Source organism: Lontra canadensis, unplaced genomic scaffold (genome assembly GCF_010015895.1).
Source record: "Lontra canadensis isolate GAN:19392208 unplaced genomic scaffold, GSC_riverotter_1.0 scaffold4, whole genome shotgun sequence".
In the NCBI taxonomy this organism is placed as follows: Eukaryota; Metazoa; Chordata; class Mammalia; order Carnivora; family Mustelidae; genus Lontra; species Lontra canadensis.
In genome coordinates, this window is record NW_022630998.1 from 8076078 (window position 1) to 8095639 (window position 19562).

The 19562-nt window shown below is 32.8% G+C and overlaps 1 protein-coding gene across 2 annotated transcripts in view; it reads right to left on the reverse strand.

Moving 5' to 3' along the window:
• FER (FER tyrosine kinase) overlaps positions 1-19562 on the reverse strand; it is a 465098-nt gene that overhangs the window by 255550 nt on the left and 189986 nt on the right. Inside the window, exons 11-12 of one of the 2 annotated variants that reach the window (XM_032845246.1) lie at positions 16887-16979; positions 4304-4507 (exon numbers count right to left, since the gene is read on the reverse strand). In XM_032845246.1, coding sequence (XP_032701137.1) covers positions 4304-4507; positions 16887-16979 — 297 coding nt within the window. The remainder of the gene's footprint in view (positions 1-4303; positions 4508-16886; positions 16980-19562) is intronic. The other variant, XM_032845225.1, reaches the window with a different exon arrangement.

A 19562-nucleotide genomic window follows, 5' to 3' on the forward strand; every position in this document is an offset into this window, starting at 1 on the left:
TATACAACAGTAAGGCACAAACTTGCAAACAACTGTCACTCAAACAAGTTTAGGGTTTACTCGCTTTCACTTAAGTGAGAAGTCTTCTTTAAGGCTCATGGCATGAATTTAAAAATACATGTAGTTCAAAGAGCCTAGAGATTGTGACAACAGAACAAAGTAAACCAGTCTGGTACATGCAGAGACTAAATCTACCAGCTCGAAGTGGAACTTAGCACATAACAGATATCCAATAAATACCTGGTGAATGAATCAGGGATTTAATACATTAAGCTACCCATTTTTATACAATAATTAAAACATCCACTTTGGAATTATTTTTGTTTTATTGACTCATACCCCTGGGCCCTACACATTACTCACTCAATTAGTATTTCCTTTATAAATGGTTAAAGAAATAAAAGATGATGATATGCCATTACATAGAGGATTTTTGTTATATTTTAAAATATTTATATTATATTGTTATTTTTAATTCATCACATGTTATTTCAAATTTTTTGGTTCCATCATCCCTAATTCTGCGTCTTTAATATTTCCCTGTTAACGAATTCCATCAATGTCTTACCTACTAGGTTTTAAGTTCACTGAGAAGTAGGCCATACATTTTTCAGTTTTATCTCCTTACACTGAATAACATGGTTCTTTGCAAAAAAATGTTTTTTTAGCAAATGCCTGTTATGTAAATAAATTAGAGAAATATAACTGGGTACTTTCCCATGAATAATAAGATCTTTCTGGAGCACTTTTGTTTTACTATATGTATTTTTCTTTTATCATACGCAAAAATAAGGATTTGCATCTATATTTACTTATCAAATGGAACAATGCTATTTGAATCTTTATGAAAATCTGTCAACATTTATGACACAAAATAAACAGTTTTAGGAACAAATCCTAGCTATGTTTAGGTACAAACTGTTGTATCAAATACCCTAACCAGGCTGTTAACTATGGAACAGGTCGGTGACTAACGCTAGAATTACACTGAGACTCAGATGCTCCTAGATATGCTTAACATTATCTGGCTTTATAAAATTAATATATTTAGTGTCTGATTAAAAAGTACAACCCTTCTTGCTTGAAGAGCTAAGACAAAAGATATTCTTTGCTAGAATAGTGAAATGTAAAAATTGCAAGTATCTGTGTCCATCTTGATCATTCATAATGTTCATATAATGCTCACAGCATGCAGAGTTTCACCACATGTTAAAAAGTAACTGTGTGACACATTAAAAAAATCCAGCTTCAATATAACTGCCATCCTACGCTGCAGGTGACAGAGACATTGTTGCTAAAAATCCCATTATCTGTGATTGATGAATATCTCAAACTTAAAAATATAAATTCTAAAAACAACACTTTCATTATTATTTAAATTTCACAAACAAATCACATGGAAACCAAAAAGACATTTTTAAAGTAACTTTTCCAATTACACAAATATTTTTTAGAAAATACATTTGTATTTTTTCTCAGATAAAGTCATCAAACAATGGTAAGAGTGCCTAACATCTGCATAGCACCTTATATACCTTACAAAATACATATTTAGTGATTTGATTCCCACAATCATGATATAGGCTGTTAACCCCATTACTTTCCAAACCATGGACCTTCTAGAGAGCAAAATTGGGATGGAATCCCAAGTCTTATGATAACAAGTTCAATGCATTTTTCATGTTATTTGGTATTTTTCTCATTTTCTAAAATCTCACCTTTATGTCTTCCTCTCTTAGGACACCCATCCCATCATTTATGTACAGCCTTTATAATCTACTATTAGGTTATAAACTCCTTGATGGACTATAATAGGCAATTATTGAATATCTGATAATGAATTTCCTGATTTATTGGGCTCTTCCAGGCAACACATATATGAGGAAGGAAATGGGATAATTTTAACTCATAGAAGATTTACCCACACAAAATGAAAAAGAATTAAAAACTCTCCAAAAAGTCTAGATCATCTCAAAACTCCTATTTTCAACTGACTGAAGAGCACAACATTATATAATAAGAATTAACTAAATAAAATTAGGCAGTGGAAAATCTGAGGCCTTCACAGATATACAAGAACTCTCATCTTTAATAGAGATCTCTGCAAAATTTCAATGACCGAAAGAAGCTAAATAAAATCTTCAAATGTTAATGGGCAACAATTTCTTATTTTCAGAATATATCATACTATTCATTTTAGTCACTTACAAAATGAAAATATTAAAGACAAGTGTTAATTTGCAAGTAGACCCCTTCCTTTTGGTTTCTAAGAATAGTAATTTAAATTCCTAAGTTACATTTTATTTATTTATTTATTTATTTATTTATTTATTTTTACTTTACAGTTACATTTTAAACTATATGTGGTAACAAGGGAAATATTTCATTCTTGTTTAATGTATGACATATTTTTAAAATAGTGACTTTTAGAGCTTAGAAAATAGATGGAGACACTCACATAAATTTTAGGTTATACTTTACCTATAACTTTTCCTTCTACAATTTGCATACTGTTTTATAAATATTGCCAGCATGGTCACAGGTTGGAATAGGGAAGCTTATCTACATCCATAACTTACAGGCACATACAAATTATAAAAGAGTTTGCCAAGGAAATGAGGAAGGACACATTACTAGAAACAGTAGGTTGGATGTACGGATGTAGGAAAATATGATTTTGAAGTTGAGGTCTGAATGCTACACAAAATTAACAATGCTATGAAAATTATAAACCTTGATGGATTTATTCCTTTTAACCCATTTTAATGGCATCTATTTTCATTTAAATATAATTTCTAGATGTGAATATATGAAATGCCACTGTATACTGTAATGGTCACTTTCATGGTATGTGAATTTCACCTCAGAATTACAGATACATACTTTGATATATATATACACACAGAGAGAGAAAGACATGTAGATACATATCTACCTAAAACCCTTGGACCTTTATCTAGCAATAATGGTTCACTCTGTTTGTAAGATAATTAGTAGCATTCCAGTTCCTGGACATAAACTGATATCTTAGATAGCCAGCTTAAAAATGCATGCTATTTGAAATGCTGGAGTGAAAAATGACAGAGGGCTTCATACGCCAAAAATATCAAAAATTTCTCAGTGGGTAAAGTTAAACAAAACTTCGAGATTACTTTTCATCTGTTCAATGCTTAATCAAAAGTAAGACAAACATAAGTAGTTTAGCAGTACTTAATAAACTTCAATAAATAATCAGAAGCAGCAATGTGAACAAATCACTTTAAAAATTTTTCACCAATTTCTATTTATTGTTTATTAATGCCAGTAAGGAACAGCTTACTCATAAAGGTGAAAAAGGAGCCTTAAACCTAAATTAATAATAAAGCTAATTCAACTATCATTGTCCCATTTATTAGGGAATTTCATTATCCCTATTTAATTACAAATATCTTAAAAATCTTTCATGATATATATTTTTTTAAAGATTTTATTTTATTTGAGAGAGAGAGTGAGCAGGAGAGAGCACAAACTGGGGGAGGGGTAGAGGAAGAGGGAGGAGCAAGCTCTCCACTGAGAAGGGAGCTGGATGCAGGACTCTGTCCCAGAATCCTGGGATCATGACCTGAGCTGAAGGCAGATGCTTAACTGACTGAGCCACCCAGGTGCCCCTGTCACGGTACAATTTTTAAAGCAATTTCAAGGCCTAGTTTCAGGAGCATAAAATTTATTATTAAATTTATCCATGAAAAAAAGGAAAAATTATAATAATATTTTTAATTTTTAATTTAAAATAACTTTAATATTCATGTTCAACCTAAAATATTTTAAATGTTTAGCTTAAAATATTTTAAATGTCTATAGCACCTGGGTGGCTGTCGGTTAAGCTTCTGACTCTTGATTTCAGCTCAGTCATGATCTCATGGTTGTGAGATCGAGCCCTGCATTGGACTCTGCGCTTCTCTTGGAGTCAGCTTGAGATTCTCTCTCTCCCTCTCCCTCTGCCTCTCCCTGCACTTGTGCTCTCTAAATAAATAAATAAAATCTTTAAAAATGTGTATTTTTTAAATGTTTGTGCATTTGAGTTTAATTTAAATTTATAACAACTATTTGTAATTTAGAATAACTTAAAATATATATGTCCTTAATAAGATGAACATTTTAGTGAATTTTTGCACACTGTATTGAAGGAATTCAGAAAAAAGTAAAATTAAGTACTAAGCATAAAATGTTACGGGCACTTATCATAAACTATTCATCATTTTATTATAATTATAGCATAATGAACTGCATAAGAATATACATATAAACTAAATTGAAAACGTACATCAACAAATTGTATGATAAAGTGTCTCCTTTGTCCATCAGAATATACAGAAAGGACATATTCACCAGGTTTCCCATGACTCTCTCGCACCAAGAAGTCTCCTTGTTGTTTTAATAGATCTTGTGCTTCTATTCTGGGAATTGCTCCATGGTACCAGTCCTGTTCTGCCAGGGGCTTCTCACTTATAGGGATCGTATCAGAGAACTTGTATAAACATTAAGAAAAAAAATAATAATAATAAATTAGAGAAAATAGGAATTCTTCCTGGTAAAATTCATAGCAATTGTAAATACTTCTTACATACATTCTTCTTTTTAATCAATCAATTAAAAGCTTCATGATGAATCTGAATTTTTCATAATTTTTAAAGAAAATATCTCTTGGAGCACCAGTGTTGAAGTTCAGCTCAAATACATATCCTTCAATACTTTGTTTATTCTGTCTATAGATGTTCTATCTATAGATACTCTATCTATAGATCTATAGATGCATACAATATTAGCCTTTAGTGTTGGAGTTTATAGTCTTATTCACCATAATATAAAAGAAATCCATATATTTAAAATTTACCAGAGAATTACAATAAAAGGGTGCATTATCAGAGAAATTTGTCACAAAGCAATTTCATTTTTATTTAAATTAAGTCAGTTATTTTTATGGAATAAACTTTCAACAAGACAGGCTGTAAACTGCCCATGTCCTATGTTCCAGAAGCAATAATCTAAGGCTTCATTTGAAGCTGCCTTGCTGCCATGCCTTCCCATTCTTACCGTCATTCCCCTGACTGGCTTAGCCATTACCACTGCCACATGGCTGGTCCTGATCCTGTATAGTAGTGGCCAATAAAGCCTTAGGAGAAATAGCATCACCTGAAATCACCACCACCAAAATTATAAACACGTGGCAAAAACAAGAGAGGACAATAAGCCACGACCACGGCAGGAAAAACAGATTATCTGTTACTTTATGAGACCACATGCTAAAATCAAAAAACAGATAACTAAGGAGCAAGTCTATGTCCTTGAAATGTTTCTAACTGATAATAAATGGAAACACATTTTCTAGTTACAAGTAAAAAGTTTGTTTTTATCATTCAAAGAACTAAATTGCCCCAGATGGTTAAGAGTACTGTGTGGGTAAGGAACAGTAGTAATATGCACTAACTCTTAAGATACTTAGAATACAATATGCACAATGTCTCATGGGCAAGTAATTTACAAATTGGAGAAATTATAATTAATAATAAATGAAAGGCAAATATTCACATATACAGTTTCTCAGGCTGATGTTATGAATTCTACGTAGAGACAAAGTATGACATCTTCGCGGTAAATGAAAACTAGTTGTGAAAATAGCCTTTATTGTTTTGTACCACTGAAGAGGTCCAAACCTTTTAGGTCAAAGTTCCATTTTACATTATCCAAAACCCAACCTACTGATTTAAAAAAACAACCTTGAAAAATCCCAAATGGACATCAAAGAAGAGCTCACACTTTTGTTTCTACTTCTTCTACTTATTATATACTTAATTTCTTTAATATATACATGGTGTGACTTACACAGAAGCTTTTCGTAAGCTAAATAAGGCTTTTCCTTTAGTACTAATTATGATAAATATAATATTCATAAAAAATTTTAATCAGTGTTTTCAAAAATGGATTTAAAAACAAATTATATAGGGAACAAGCCACAAGTATGAGGTAAAAACAAAATGCATAATCAACACAAAATTAAATTTTGTGTATACTAATAGTTTATAATTTTTTAAAATATGTAGTCAAAATTATTAAATGAATCTTTTCCAAAATTTTATCACACTGTATCTCACTATAACAAACACCAAATTTTTTACTAACAAAAATATTTCCATATTTATAACAAAAACATTTCCAAGTGTTGCCAATGGTGAAAGTGTTTTGATTTTTTTCCTAAGAAAAAAATCAATAAATTAAGAAATTCAATGTCACCTCCTTGCAAAGAATTTGTTTTCATCATTATCTTTCAAGAACGTCTACATATTAGAAAGGTATCACAAACAAGGATGTCAATGTGCTTGATTTCTTGTCCTATTCAACCTATCCTCCCAAATGTTGATTTATTTAGAACAGTAAAATGCAGAGCCTGGAGAAGTCATTAAGTAAGAAGGGCATCTGAAGTACAAAAGCTCAGCTAACACTGAGAAATTCATTTAAGGATTTGAATGTGAAGAATCTATTGGGGGGGTAAATCATCTTGAAAGAACATCTACATTTGTTTATTTGCTTTAAAAAATAAGTGAATGGGAAGGAAATTACACTACTATATCACAGGGATTACATACCAGTCCTTCGGATTTATTAGTTTCTTTGAAATAGAGATCTAATACCAATACAAAGTGTAAGCTGGGGGTACCTGGGTGGCTCAGTCCGTTAAGCTTCTGATTCTCGATTTAGACTCAGGTCATGATCTCAGGGTTGTGAGATGGAGCTGTGTTGGGCTCTGCACTCAGTGCAAGTCAGCTTGTCTCTCTCCCTCTGTTCCTCACTCCCCCCACCACTCCATACCCCCTGCGCCGAGCCCCTCCCCCATCATGTGTGCACACCCTTTCTGTCAAATAATGATCTTTAAGAAAAAATAGTGTCAGCTGAACAGTTTGTGAGTGTATGCCTGCGTACATGCATCTGTATACACATACACAGGGAAATGTCCTATATATGCCCAGTCTGGGTCTATCAGGTTTTATAGGAACTTCTCTGCAAGCAATGAAAGGAACATTTTTATTAACATGATTTCAATTAAATTCCAACAAAATTCTGCAAGCTTGTTAGTAATGGAATGTAGAATGCATCAGCAACAAAATCCAACATCCCAAGAGCTGTCATAATTACATCAAAAAGGAAATGAAGCTTTTAACTTCAAATATCGTATCTTTCTCTTTTTTTCTTCTTTTTAAATTGTGTTATGTTAGTCACCATAGTAAGCATTAGTTTTTGAAGTAGTGTTCTATGAAATATTACATCTTTCTAATCCTGAGTAGGATAAGATTTTTCCTTGTCAGTAAGTCATCTAAGATTTTTGCCCAAGATATGGGGGGAGGGGTTCTTTTTTTGAAGTCAATAGTTAATCTAACATAGTTAATTAGTTATACTGAATCAGGCAAGTTTTCCTGATTGACTGGGCTAGGTGTTTAGTTATTTTTCCTGGACCTTATTCCTAAAGAACATTCCAGCAAAGACATATTGGGTTTGGGGCGCCTGGGTGGCTCAGTCATTAAGCATCTGCCCTCGACTTGGGTCATAATCCCAGGGTCCTGGGATCGACACCTGCAATGGGCTTCCTGCTCAGCGAGAAGCCTGCTTCTCCTGCCCTCTGCTTCTCCCTCCCTGTTTGTGTTCCCTCTCTCGCTGCATCTCTCTTTGTCAAATAAATAGATAAAATCTTTAAACAAAACAAAACATGTTGGGCTTAGTGAAATAAAAATATTTGTTTAAGTGAAGAGGCAAAGAGTCGTCAGTACTAGAAATGGAAATATTTTTGGCAGGGGTAGAATAAGGGCCTATTTTTTTCTTGTCCTATTCAGCCTAATTTCCAAGTATGTCATGAAAATCTGTATGCCTTTACTTATTTCTTTAAATATATTATTTATTTATTTATTTGAGAAAGAGAGAGAGCACACTCAAGCAGGGGGAGAGGGAGAGAGAGAATCTCAAGCAGATTCTCTGATGAGAAGGGAACCCAAAGTGGGGTTCCCTCTAACAACCCTGAGATCATGACCAGAGCCAAAACCAAGAATCGAAGCTTAACCCACTGAGCCACCCAGGTGGCCCAATTTGTATGCCTTTATCGCAAATATTTCAGTGCAAGAAGGGCCTTTTTGTTGAGAGGCAAAAAAAAAAAAAAAAAAAAAAAAGTTAAAAAAAAAAAAAAGCAGGGGCAACTAGCTGTCTCAATTGGTATAGCCTGAGACTCTTGATCTCAGGGTTGTAGATTCGAGTCCCACACCAGGTATAGAGATTACTTTAAAAAATAAAATCTTGGGGCACCTAGGCAGCTCAGTAGGTCAAGCATCCAACTCTTGATCTTGACTCAGGTCATAATCTCAGGGTCAGGGATTGAGACCCCCATATTGGGCTGTGTGCTCGGCATGAAGTCTGCTTGAAATTCTCTTTCCCTCTCTCTCCCCTCCCCCCACTCATGCACACACTCTCCCTAAAATAAGTGAATAAATAAATAAATAAAATCTTTTAAAAAAATAATAAACTAAAATCTTCAAAAAAAAAAAAAATCAAACTCTGGATTCTATTAAAATCAGGCACCCAAATAAGAAGTGATTAAACAAAAGAGAAGAAAATAAAACAGCATGGAAAACATATAAGTAAACCTCTCAAGGAACTAGGACAAGCTAAATAAAACTTCACCACAAACATAAAAATTTTTAATGAATTTTTAATAACCATAAAAATGACATTTAATTGTCTTTTCTATTCTTATATAAATTTAGTAATTAATAATCTAAGTAAAGAACTATTTCAAACCTGGTTTAATATTATACTGGGGGGAGAACAAGTAATTTGGGGTTTTGAACATTTCCAAAAAATTCCATAAAGACCCTTTTAATTTTAAAGCTATATATCACTGGAAAATTTTAGATTAGGAATCAAACATCATGCAGAAGTAAGAGAATGACTTACTTGCAAAAGGTTGGAATAGGTCTACTGAATAGGAATCTGGCTGGTAGTAGTAAAATCTATTTTCAGGGAAAGGAAAATGTAATCATAGGTAGAAAGCATATTTTATACCATTTAGAGTGTGATAGCTAAACAAATGCTTAACCTAAGATGAGAACAAAGGGCGCCTGGGTGGCTCAGAGGGTTAAGCCTCTGCCTTCCGCTCAGGTCATGATCTCATGGTCCTGGGATTGAGCCCCACACTGGGCTCTCTGCTCAGCACGGAGCCTGCTTCCTCTTCTCTCTCTGCCTGCCTCTCTGCCTACTTGTGATCTCTCTCTGTCTGTCAAATAAATAAAAATCTTTAATAAAAATAAATAAATAAAAATAGAATGAGAACATGAATAATAATGTTCTGCCTGTTACATTTTTCCAAATTTCTAAATAATTCTGTCTTGAATTTATGTAATGAGTTAATTCTTAAAACAATGAAAAATAAAAAATATTCTAGATATTTGAACTTCATGATCATTGCCGCAGGCTAGACAAACAGAATGTAAATTAATTAGAGCAATGTTCTGTCTTTATGAGGCACTAAGGCCTATCTGTAATTCTACAAATTCCAATGTTTTTAGCAATAAAGTAGAACTGATCGTTTTTTCATGTACTGACATATTTAACCAAAACAAAGATACTTCACCTACTGTTTATTTTCCACAATGAAACTAGCAACAAAACTCTTATTCATAAATTTCTTGATTAAAGATCTTTTGTACTTTTTGAGAACCTGAGTTTGTTTAGTCTTCAGCCAATAATATAGCTGTTGTCCAGCATAATAAATAGAATTACATGCTAATCAGAGATTTGCATTCTCATACGATCTTTCTAAAATTTTACCTAAAAAGACAGACAAGTCAAATTCAAATATTACCTTACTTCCACAACTTCCCATTTCCTTGGTCGCCTTCTTGTGTACCTTTTTGGATCTCTCATAAGAGACACTATCTGTAGCAAAGTAATTTTTTTAAAAGTCTTTTGCTTTTGGTTTAATGCCTCTGCTTCTTCCAATACCTTCTGATTTCCTCTGGCTTTGGTTTTTTTGGTTTTTGGTTTTTTTTTTCTCCTTGTTACTTTAGTTCCCTTACTCTTCTCTTTATTCATAATCATCTTCTTTTTTCACTTTATTTTTATCCATTTACTTTTTCCAGTTGTACTTATGACTCTCATTCATGCTCTCTCATCTGATCATTTCACTGCTTGTTTTCTACAGTTTTATTTTTTTCAGTAGCTAATATTTCCTTAAGCTCATACAATATTATATACAAAATGTGCCACAATATCAATAATAACACATTTCAGTCAACTAAATATATTCAGTGCTAATTTCATGTTACATATATCAACTAAAACTATTACCAACTCATTCGAAGAGTCAAATCTCAATAAATTTAAACATTTATCAGTAAGTTGAGATTTCTGGTGAAGAATACGGTATCAGTTGGACATGATCAGATCATTTGTTTTAAGTATTTGTTCAAACATGTAAAGGAATAGATGTGCTCTCTATATAGTAAAATGACAGGTTACAGAAAATAAATCCAATAAGCCTTTCTTAAAAACTATATGTGATAATGCTAATGGTTCAAAGCTAGCAATTCTGAGAATAATATTTAGTCTTCTTAAACATGACTAACTAGGCAGGAGAATGCAATGTATGTATGATAGTGAGATGCTGCAAGAATTTTTATTTTCCCTTATTTCTCATTTTTCTACATCTTAGTATCTGGGGAGTGGGAATGGCTAGAAAAAGGGGAGGTAAATTAAAGCTTTAGGAATAAACAAAGAAAACTAAGGTTTAAAATATATAGTATTTAACCTGAAGTTAACAACATGTCTTGTTAAAGGAGGTAACAAGGTTGCTCTGCTAGGCTTGAAGGAGAACACTAAAAACCACAAGCATTTTATTATGTTATGTGTGAAAAGAACTACACTTCCTTATGCCAATGGTGGAAGCCAAGCATTATAATACTAACATTATAATGATGTACAACTGAAACATAGCTGAATTACAATTTTCTAATTTTCTAAAATGAAGCAAGCCAGCAAATCTTATTTACTATATTATTCTATATAATGGAAGCATATCTTTATCTCCCAATATTTTTATTTTCTAAATTCTAGTCCAAAGTAATTCTAAAATTGAAATAACATATATACCAATATGTATAGAAAATATGAATTTTAAAGAAGCAAGAGTTGAATAATTTTTTAAGTAGGCTCCATGCCCAGCATGGAGTCCAATGTGGGGTTCAAACTCATGACCCTTAGATCAAGACCTGAGCTGAGATCAAGAGTTGGATGCTTAACCCACTCAGCTATCCAGGTGCTCCAAGAGTTGAATAATGTAATTTTTCTGAGGTCTTAAGAACAGTCATTTAGACCAAAATGTGCTTTATTCTGGTTTTAAAGAACACTTTTCAAAGAGTACTACTATTTGAAAGGTGTGATCATAGCACTGATACAAGTAGTACTCACAAGGGGCTGTAAGATGGAACAAGTTGTTTGCTCAACCACTTACTACAGAAATTGTGCAGTAAAAGATGGCTCTGAGAAAGGGGAAGTATTCTTGATATGACTAGAACAGATCTCATTAAATAGAATGTGACTTGAAAGACTTCCAATGGAAATGGATATGCACAATTACCAGTAGGTTTCCAGATTATGCAATTAATCCTAACTTCTCTGGCTCTGACTTCAGAAGCAGTCTCTGAGAAATAGTTCTCAAGGCAAGATTATAACCTCCCACAGCACAGGAAGATGCTGGATGTGGAGTAGTTCTTAGAACCCAGAGTTACTAATGAAAAGGTTATTTAAGGCTTTTAGTACTTTGAGAAAAAGAACACATTCTTGGAGCTGTTAAAACATGTTTAAAAATTACTCAGATCATAACAATAAATATTAAAACATCAACCATCAAATGCTATATTGATTAAAGACAAATTCATGTATCATCTAATTATCTCACATTCTTCCTTCCATCAAGACTGTTGATCGAAGTATTCCATGGGACTGTCTTCATATAAGCACTACATTTTAGCCACACTATTAAAAATGTTGAAATAAATAGCTACGACAAGTCCAATGGCAATACTATTAATTCTAGTTTCATTTCCTTATGTATAATGCAATTAATTTCCTTATTTTATTTAAAAATGTGCTTTAAAGTTCCAATTTTTACATGTTCGTTTAAATAAAAAAACAGTGATCTCATAGTTGTTGCTTTTTTAAGATTTTAAATTAAATATACTTCTACATACAAAATAATGGGTCTGGACCTCTCTTGTGCACCATATACAAAAATCAACTAATAATGGATCAAAGACCTACATGTATTAAGCTAAAACTATAAGACATTCGGAAGGAAATAAAGGTGAAAATTTATATGATCTTGGATTAGATGTTTTTTAAAAATATGACACCCCAAAGCATGTATCATCAAAGAAAAATAGATAAACTGGACTTTGTCAAAAACTTTTGTCAAATGATATTATCAAGAAAATGAAAAGACAGTCCATAAAATGAGAAAAAAAATGTGCAAAGCATATATCTGTTAAGGGGCTTGTATCCAAAAAATATAAAGAACTCTTATAACTCAAGAATTAAAAAGCAACCCAATTAAAAAATGTTCAAAGAAAAGAAACAGTCATATCTGTGAAGGACATATACAAGTGGCTAATAAGTACATGAAAAGATGCTCAACATCAGTAGTTATTAGGAATATGCAAATAAAAGATATATCCCTTCACATCCACTAGTAATACTATAATTAAAAAAAAAAAAACAGAAAGTAACAAGCACTGATGACATTTAAAGAAATTAGAACTTCATATACTGCTAGTGGAAATGTAAAATAGTGCAACTACTGGGGGAAAATGTTGGGCAGTTCCTCAAAAATTTAAACATAGGATGCCCACATGACCCAGCAATGTAACAAAGAGCACTGAAAATACATGTTCACATAAAAATTTGTACATCAATGTTCACTGCAGCATTATTCATAAGAGCCAAAAAGTGGAAACAACTTAAATGGCCATCAGCTAATGAATGGGTAAAAAATATGTGATAAATCATAAATGGAACATTATTCAGTCATAAAAAGGAATGAAGTACGTCACATGCTACAACACAGATGAAACCTGAAAACGTTATACTAACTGGAAAAAATTAGACACAAAAGGTCACATATTATATGATTCTATTTATGTGAAATGTCCAGAATAGGTAAATCCTTAGGTATCAAGAGTGGATTAGTGATTGCCAGAAAATGGGAAAAGGAGGGAATTGAGACCAATTGCTGCTAGGCTGGAGTATCTTACTAGGGAGATTGAGATGTTCCAAAAGCAGACAGTAGAGATGGTTGCACAACATAGTGAGTATACCAGAAACCACTAAATGTACAATTTAAAATGACAGAGTTTCATGTTATGTGAGGTATATCACCAGAAATATTTTAAATATGCTTAACTATGCCATTTTGATAAGGTTTTTTTAAGTTTTTTACAGAAAAAAAAATTGTTTAGAGCAATAAAAAAATTATTTCTATTTTTATATTTACCAAATTAGAATACTCTAAAAAATTCTATACTGTGTCAGAAAAAATATTTAATTATGATTAACTAGTCTCTAACTTGTTATGCTTCTTAAATTATCATACTTAACACCTGAAACCTCCATATTCATATTAAGACCCAAGACCTCAATTACCTGTGTGTTTAGGAGAGAGACCCCTTCTCCAAATAAGTAGGATACCTAATGATTTAGAGAAAAACCTGTGTGTATTTATTCAGAGTGAACAACAGTATCATAAACTGCAGACTGCATCAGTGTTTTTGGTTCATGAGATTTCTGAATAAATAAAAAAATATCAAAGAGCACTTAACTGAAAGAAGTAATGATCTCCTTCAGCTAGAAGATCTTAATAGACCAAATGGGCCTTGAGGAAGTGAACATTCTCTAGAATTCTCAATTACAGAGTGAACAATTTCTTAGAAGAAATGGGCATTTCACAGCTTTCAGGATATTGATAATTTATGAAAAAGAGATCACAAGATATATTTGAACAAGGTACCTGCTTTGTGGGAAAGGCACTTCAATTCACTCCAGTAAAAGTAGTTTGTTAATACCAAAGTTTTACCTGTATCAGTCACTGTCAATTTGGTAATTTTATTTAAGAATAAAGTAAAGACCATTTTTAAATAGAGAAGATAACATGGAAAATAACTTCAAATCTTAAAAGTTAAGATTTGTACCATTAATTCATTAAGATTGTTCAAATTATAATGTTAGGATAGGCAACCACATTTAACTTCATCACATTGAACTAACTGGATTTCTTTTGTTTCTATATGTAAGAGTGTCTTTATATACATTAAAGAAAAAAACCTCGCTCACCCTCTATCATCAACCCTGATTTATCAAAACAGGCTCCATTAGAGCCAAAAGCTGAAGCTCTCAAAACTACGAACTTCAAAGTGGCGTATGTGACATGAAGTCTCAGAAGCCACTGTTGCACTCCCAGACAAGTGTCTGGAAGGCACAAAATTCTTAGGAATCCCAGGTTGTCAGGAAAACAAACATTGGGAGTGTTATCCCATTTCTACTATCTCCCAATTCTTATTTTTCTGTCACAAGCTAACATCTGGAGCTCTAAATTCCAATCTCCGAATTTTTACACCGAAGACTAAAGCTGAAAATAACCATGAGTTTGTAATAGGCCTTCTCTCACGTATGTAAAATAGTTGACTAAAGGAAAATTGGGCAGGGAATCATAAATTATAAATCATAAATCAGCTCACTAATAAACTGCTACTAGATGCTGGCACAAAGACCTCTGACTAAGTGAAATAAAGGTGAGTGAATGACAACATCACGATGTCATGTGTTTTGCTGACTTATTTCAATGATAAATAATTTTATGAAGTGTTCACTGAGGTATCTGAACTTTTCTTTTTACAAACTGATTTTCTTGGAGTACCGGGGTGGTTCCGTCAGTTGAGCATCTACCTTCCACTAGGGTCAAGATCCCAGGGTTCTGGGATTGAGACCCATGTCAGGCTCCCTGCTAAGTGGGGAGTCTGCTTCTCCCTCTGCTCCCACCCACCCCCCACCATGAAGTTACACATGGCTGCCTATCCTAAAGAGATCAATCTATCTCTCTCTTTCTCTCTCCTCTCTCTCTCTCACACGCATGTGCATAAATTAATAATAATAATAATTTTTTTAAAAACTGATTTTTTTTATTTTTGAAGAACACACTTGAACTTTCCTTTCAAGAACTATTTTTTCTTTTTTAAAAAACTTTTTAAATATTTTGAGAACTCTTTTTCTTTTCTCATAAGTCATCAAAAACTGTCCTCATAGTCTCTAGAATATATCATAGATTTCTAATCGAGCCTCCTATACTTTATTTTGAATGTCAAATCATAATAAACCAAGTCTTAAGAACTACTATGTATCTCTGAAGTTATAAATCATTAACTTAAGAAAACAACATTAGGATATGGAATGTACTCTACCATGTAGCATTTGCCTAAAATTATTTTTATCTTTGTATTTGCTATTTAATGCCAGGTTAAATGGTCTACATTCGTTCATAGCTCTTCCCTATTCCCATAGAGTACTTCTGGAGTTCAGAAGTATGTGATAATAGCAGCATCAAAGGCTAACACTGAAGTAGAAAACCTCTTTTATATAAAATTATAATTTTCTTCTTTTTTGTTAATTAAAACACTTTATGCTTTGCCTCAATTGTGTATAAGAGAGTGTTGCTTGAGTGGAATAAATATAGAAACATGTGTTATATATTAAAAAAAGAATTATAGCAAATAAATCCAAAATGTGAATGGACATTTAACTAATCTATGGTTAGGAAACACATTGTTTTCTAAGTAAGACTAGATCATGTTATTTTAAACAGCTGAACTTTTAAACAGTAAGAAATAACATTAAGATATTACTATGTAGAAACTTGGAAAGATGGGGAAGCAGAGCACATAATTAATTTGTACTGAATATTGTTGTTTTGACAATCATTTATTATAATTCTAAAGAACTATTATGCATGAGGGATAGCTAGGAAAAAAAAAGTCGGTTAATTTAGTTTTAAAGGTAATGAAATAAGAAAAAAACTTTAAAATTTTATTCTATAAAGGGAAAAAGAATATACTTTATCTTGCTTGACTATAGCTGTTGCTACAGGGATTTGTAATATTTTATGCACCACGGTGATATGACAAACCTAAATTTCAAATAGACTTCAATTTAATCATTAAAATGTTCTCAAAAATATGAACACATATATAAACTGATACACTTTAAAAATACATATACAATAGTTCCTATTATAAAAATGTGTTTCACTGGAAAAAAATTTGTCTCTGTTCTTTTTTTTTATTAAAGATTTTTTTTTTAAAGATTTATTTATTTATTTATTTATTTGACAGACAGAGATCACAAGTAGGCAGAGAGGCAGGCAGAGAGAGAGGGGGAAGCAGGCTTCTTGTGAGCAGAGAGCCCGATGTGGGGCTTGATCCCAGGACCCTGGGATCATGACCTAAGCTGAAGGCAGAGGCTTTAACCCACTGAGCCATGCAGGCGCCCCCCTGCTCTTTTTCTAATAAAGTCTCAAAATACCTAAAATGTTTCCTATAATTATTTATATGTGGTACAGGAAGTCCTGAATACAAGTTTATTTCCTTCCTCCTCATATCAGTGTTTACTATGTACATGTATGAACAGAGTCATATGCATACAAAAAAATTATATTATGTACTTAGTTTTCTGTTTTAAGGACAAATTTACACATGATATTCATTGTTTATCAGAAAGAAGCTAGAAAATGATTATTTTCAGTAGCACATGGAGTTCATTCTACTTACTGTTGAAGAGCCCAGTGCAGATTTTGGAGACCTAATTATTCCAGCAATTGAATGACGAATAGACTCAAACTTGGATAGCCTCTCCTTTCTTTCCTGGAGAGATTAAGAAAGAAGCCTTCAGCAATAGTAAACTAGTTTATACACAGTTATGCTGGGCATTTAGATATTTATCCACAGCTAATCACATATTCCAACTAAATAAAATGCAATCTTCCTGACATTAAAGATAACAAATAATCAAATGCATAGGAACTCTATAGTATTTTCATCTCTTAATGAATGTCTTGGTTTTGCAGAAAAATAAGAAAAAAATAAAAATTCATAAGACGAGAGAAACAAAGAAATGCATAGGAAATTAATGGGAAACCAAATATTAACATGTGGGAGAAAAAAACAAAAGACACAAGCTATAAGGAACCAGTCTAACATACATTTCATATAGCACCGTAGTTGTAAGGGATTTTCAAACAAAAAAATAATAGGGAAAAATCAGCAGGAGAACTATACTGAACACATTTTTTAAAATAGTGAATGCCACAAAGACTCACAGGATCACAATGACAATGATGATGATGCCACCAGAGGAGAACCCAAAAAGTAAATAAGGGGGTGGTGTTAGAACTCCACTAAGTAAAATCAGTCCAGCTACTTGCTTTAGGATGTATCTTTCTAAGCATCATATATCACAATTGAAGGAAACTTTCCTTAAAATTTTATATCTTTAGATCCATGTAATAAATGCAAATGAAGAGGGGTAAGAGGGTAGAAAACAAGAGAAAGTAGAACAAAAATGAGACCTAGAAGGTAATAAATAAGGAAGGATGTGTGAGGGTTTGTAATGGAAGCACTGGTCAATTTTCCAATAATGACATTTCAACTGTTCATCAGCAGCAGACAAAAGAACTTGAGATTCTATTGCCATGTCCTGTATTTCTTATGTCTTCCATTAGTAGTGATGCTCAGTTCTTATTTATCAGTGGAATATAAGTAAAGCAGGCCACAAATAACATCATTTGTTTCCTTTGTCTCTAAAATGTAGGGTATACGTCTCTATTCAGTAAATGCAGACATTTTTAGCCATATGCTCTCTGATAAACACTGTAGCTTCCAAAATTCAACTTCTGTCTCTCCAAGTGCCTACTCCCACTTTATCTACTTTTCATTCTAATGGTTGCAGTACTAATATTCTTATCATTCTATAAACATATGCACATTCATAATTTAAAATAATCTTACAATAACTTAACAGAACAAATGACCTCAACTTCTTTTTCATCATTATCTACATTACTAACTTGCTTATGAGTCCATGTAAATCACTACCTATGCCTCATTTTGGTCATTTATAAAATGAAAAAAATTAATACAAACCTTCTTCAGAGCAAATTTATGTTACTGCACATGATTAAAAATTAACATGTTAAAAGCATGTAAATATTTGATAAAATTTACTTTGAAAAAATAAATCTTTACTGTAGTAAAAATGGTCATCACCTTAGGAATGTGAGCATTACATTCCATAGGCTTAATCCTAGCTGTAGCTTCACTTTACTTTCTAGTAAAAATCCCTATACTAATTTGTGAGGCAGGCTGGGGGCTTGGAGGGTAGAGAAGGAAAAAATGAAACAAGATGGGATCAGGAGAGAGTTGAAACATAAGAGACTCTTAATCTCACAAAACAAACTGAGTGTTGCTGGGGGGAGGGGATATGGAGAGGGTGGTTGGGTTACGGACATTGGGGAGGGTATGTGCTATGGTGAGTGCTGTGAAATGTGTAAGCCTGATGATTCACAGACCTGTACCCCTGGGGCAAATAATACATTACATGTTAATAAAAATAATTAATTTTTTTAAAAAGTCAAATACAAAACAAAACAAAAAACAAACCCTGTATTGAGTCATAAGAAGCGCTGAAGGAAAAAACAGCCTTAAAGTACTGAAATATAGTGACCTTTCTTTAATGCAAGTCCATCTTCAACTTGGGTGTTTTGGGATTTTTACAAATCTAATTTGGCGGGGAAGGAGGAGGGAGGGTGCTCGGTGGCTCAGTGAGTTAAGCATCTGTCTGTCTTCAGCTCAGTTCAAGATCCCAGAGTCCTGGGATTAAGTCCCACGTCACGTTGTCACGTTGGGCTCCCTGCTCAGTGGGTTGCCTGCTTCTCCCACTCCCTCTGCTCCTCTCTCTCAAACAAACAAATAAATAAATAAATAATCTTTTAAAAAATAAAAATCAAAATCTGATTCTTGAGAAGTCTTCTGAAAAAAAATGTTTGGGAGGGTAAAACCTGATAAAACGTATAGCCAGAATACAGAGAACCCACTAGTGGGGAGGACGGCATATGCAGCAGTTGCATATTATACTATAAAATATATTACAGTGGTAACACATGTATATACAGCCATATATTTATAGACAGTATAGTTATAGTATGTAAGACGTTTACATATCATTATATTATTTATAGTACAATATATATAGTAAAATATGTTTTTATATAATAATAAAATTATATATAGCACACATACTGGAAAGCACTGCAGGGGCTATAGTTTCCTACTTCCCAGCCCAATTTACCCATTTCTTCCCCTGGGGAATTTCTCCCCCTGACTCTGAGTAACCATGGAGGTGGAGGTGGCAGTGACATTAGCAGAAGCAGTGATACCACTGCTGACCCT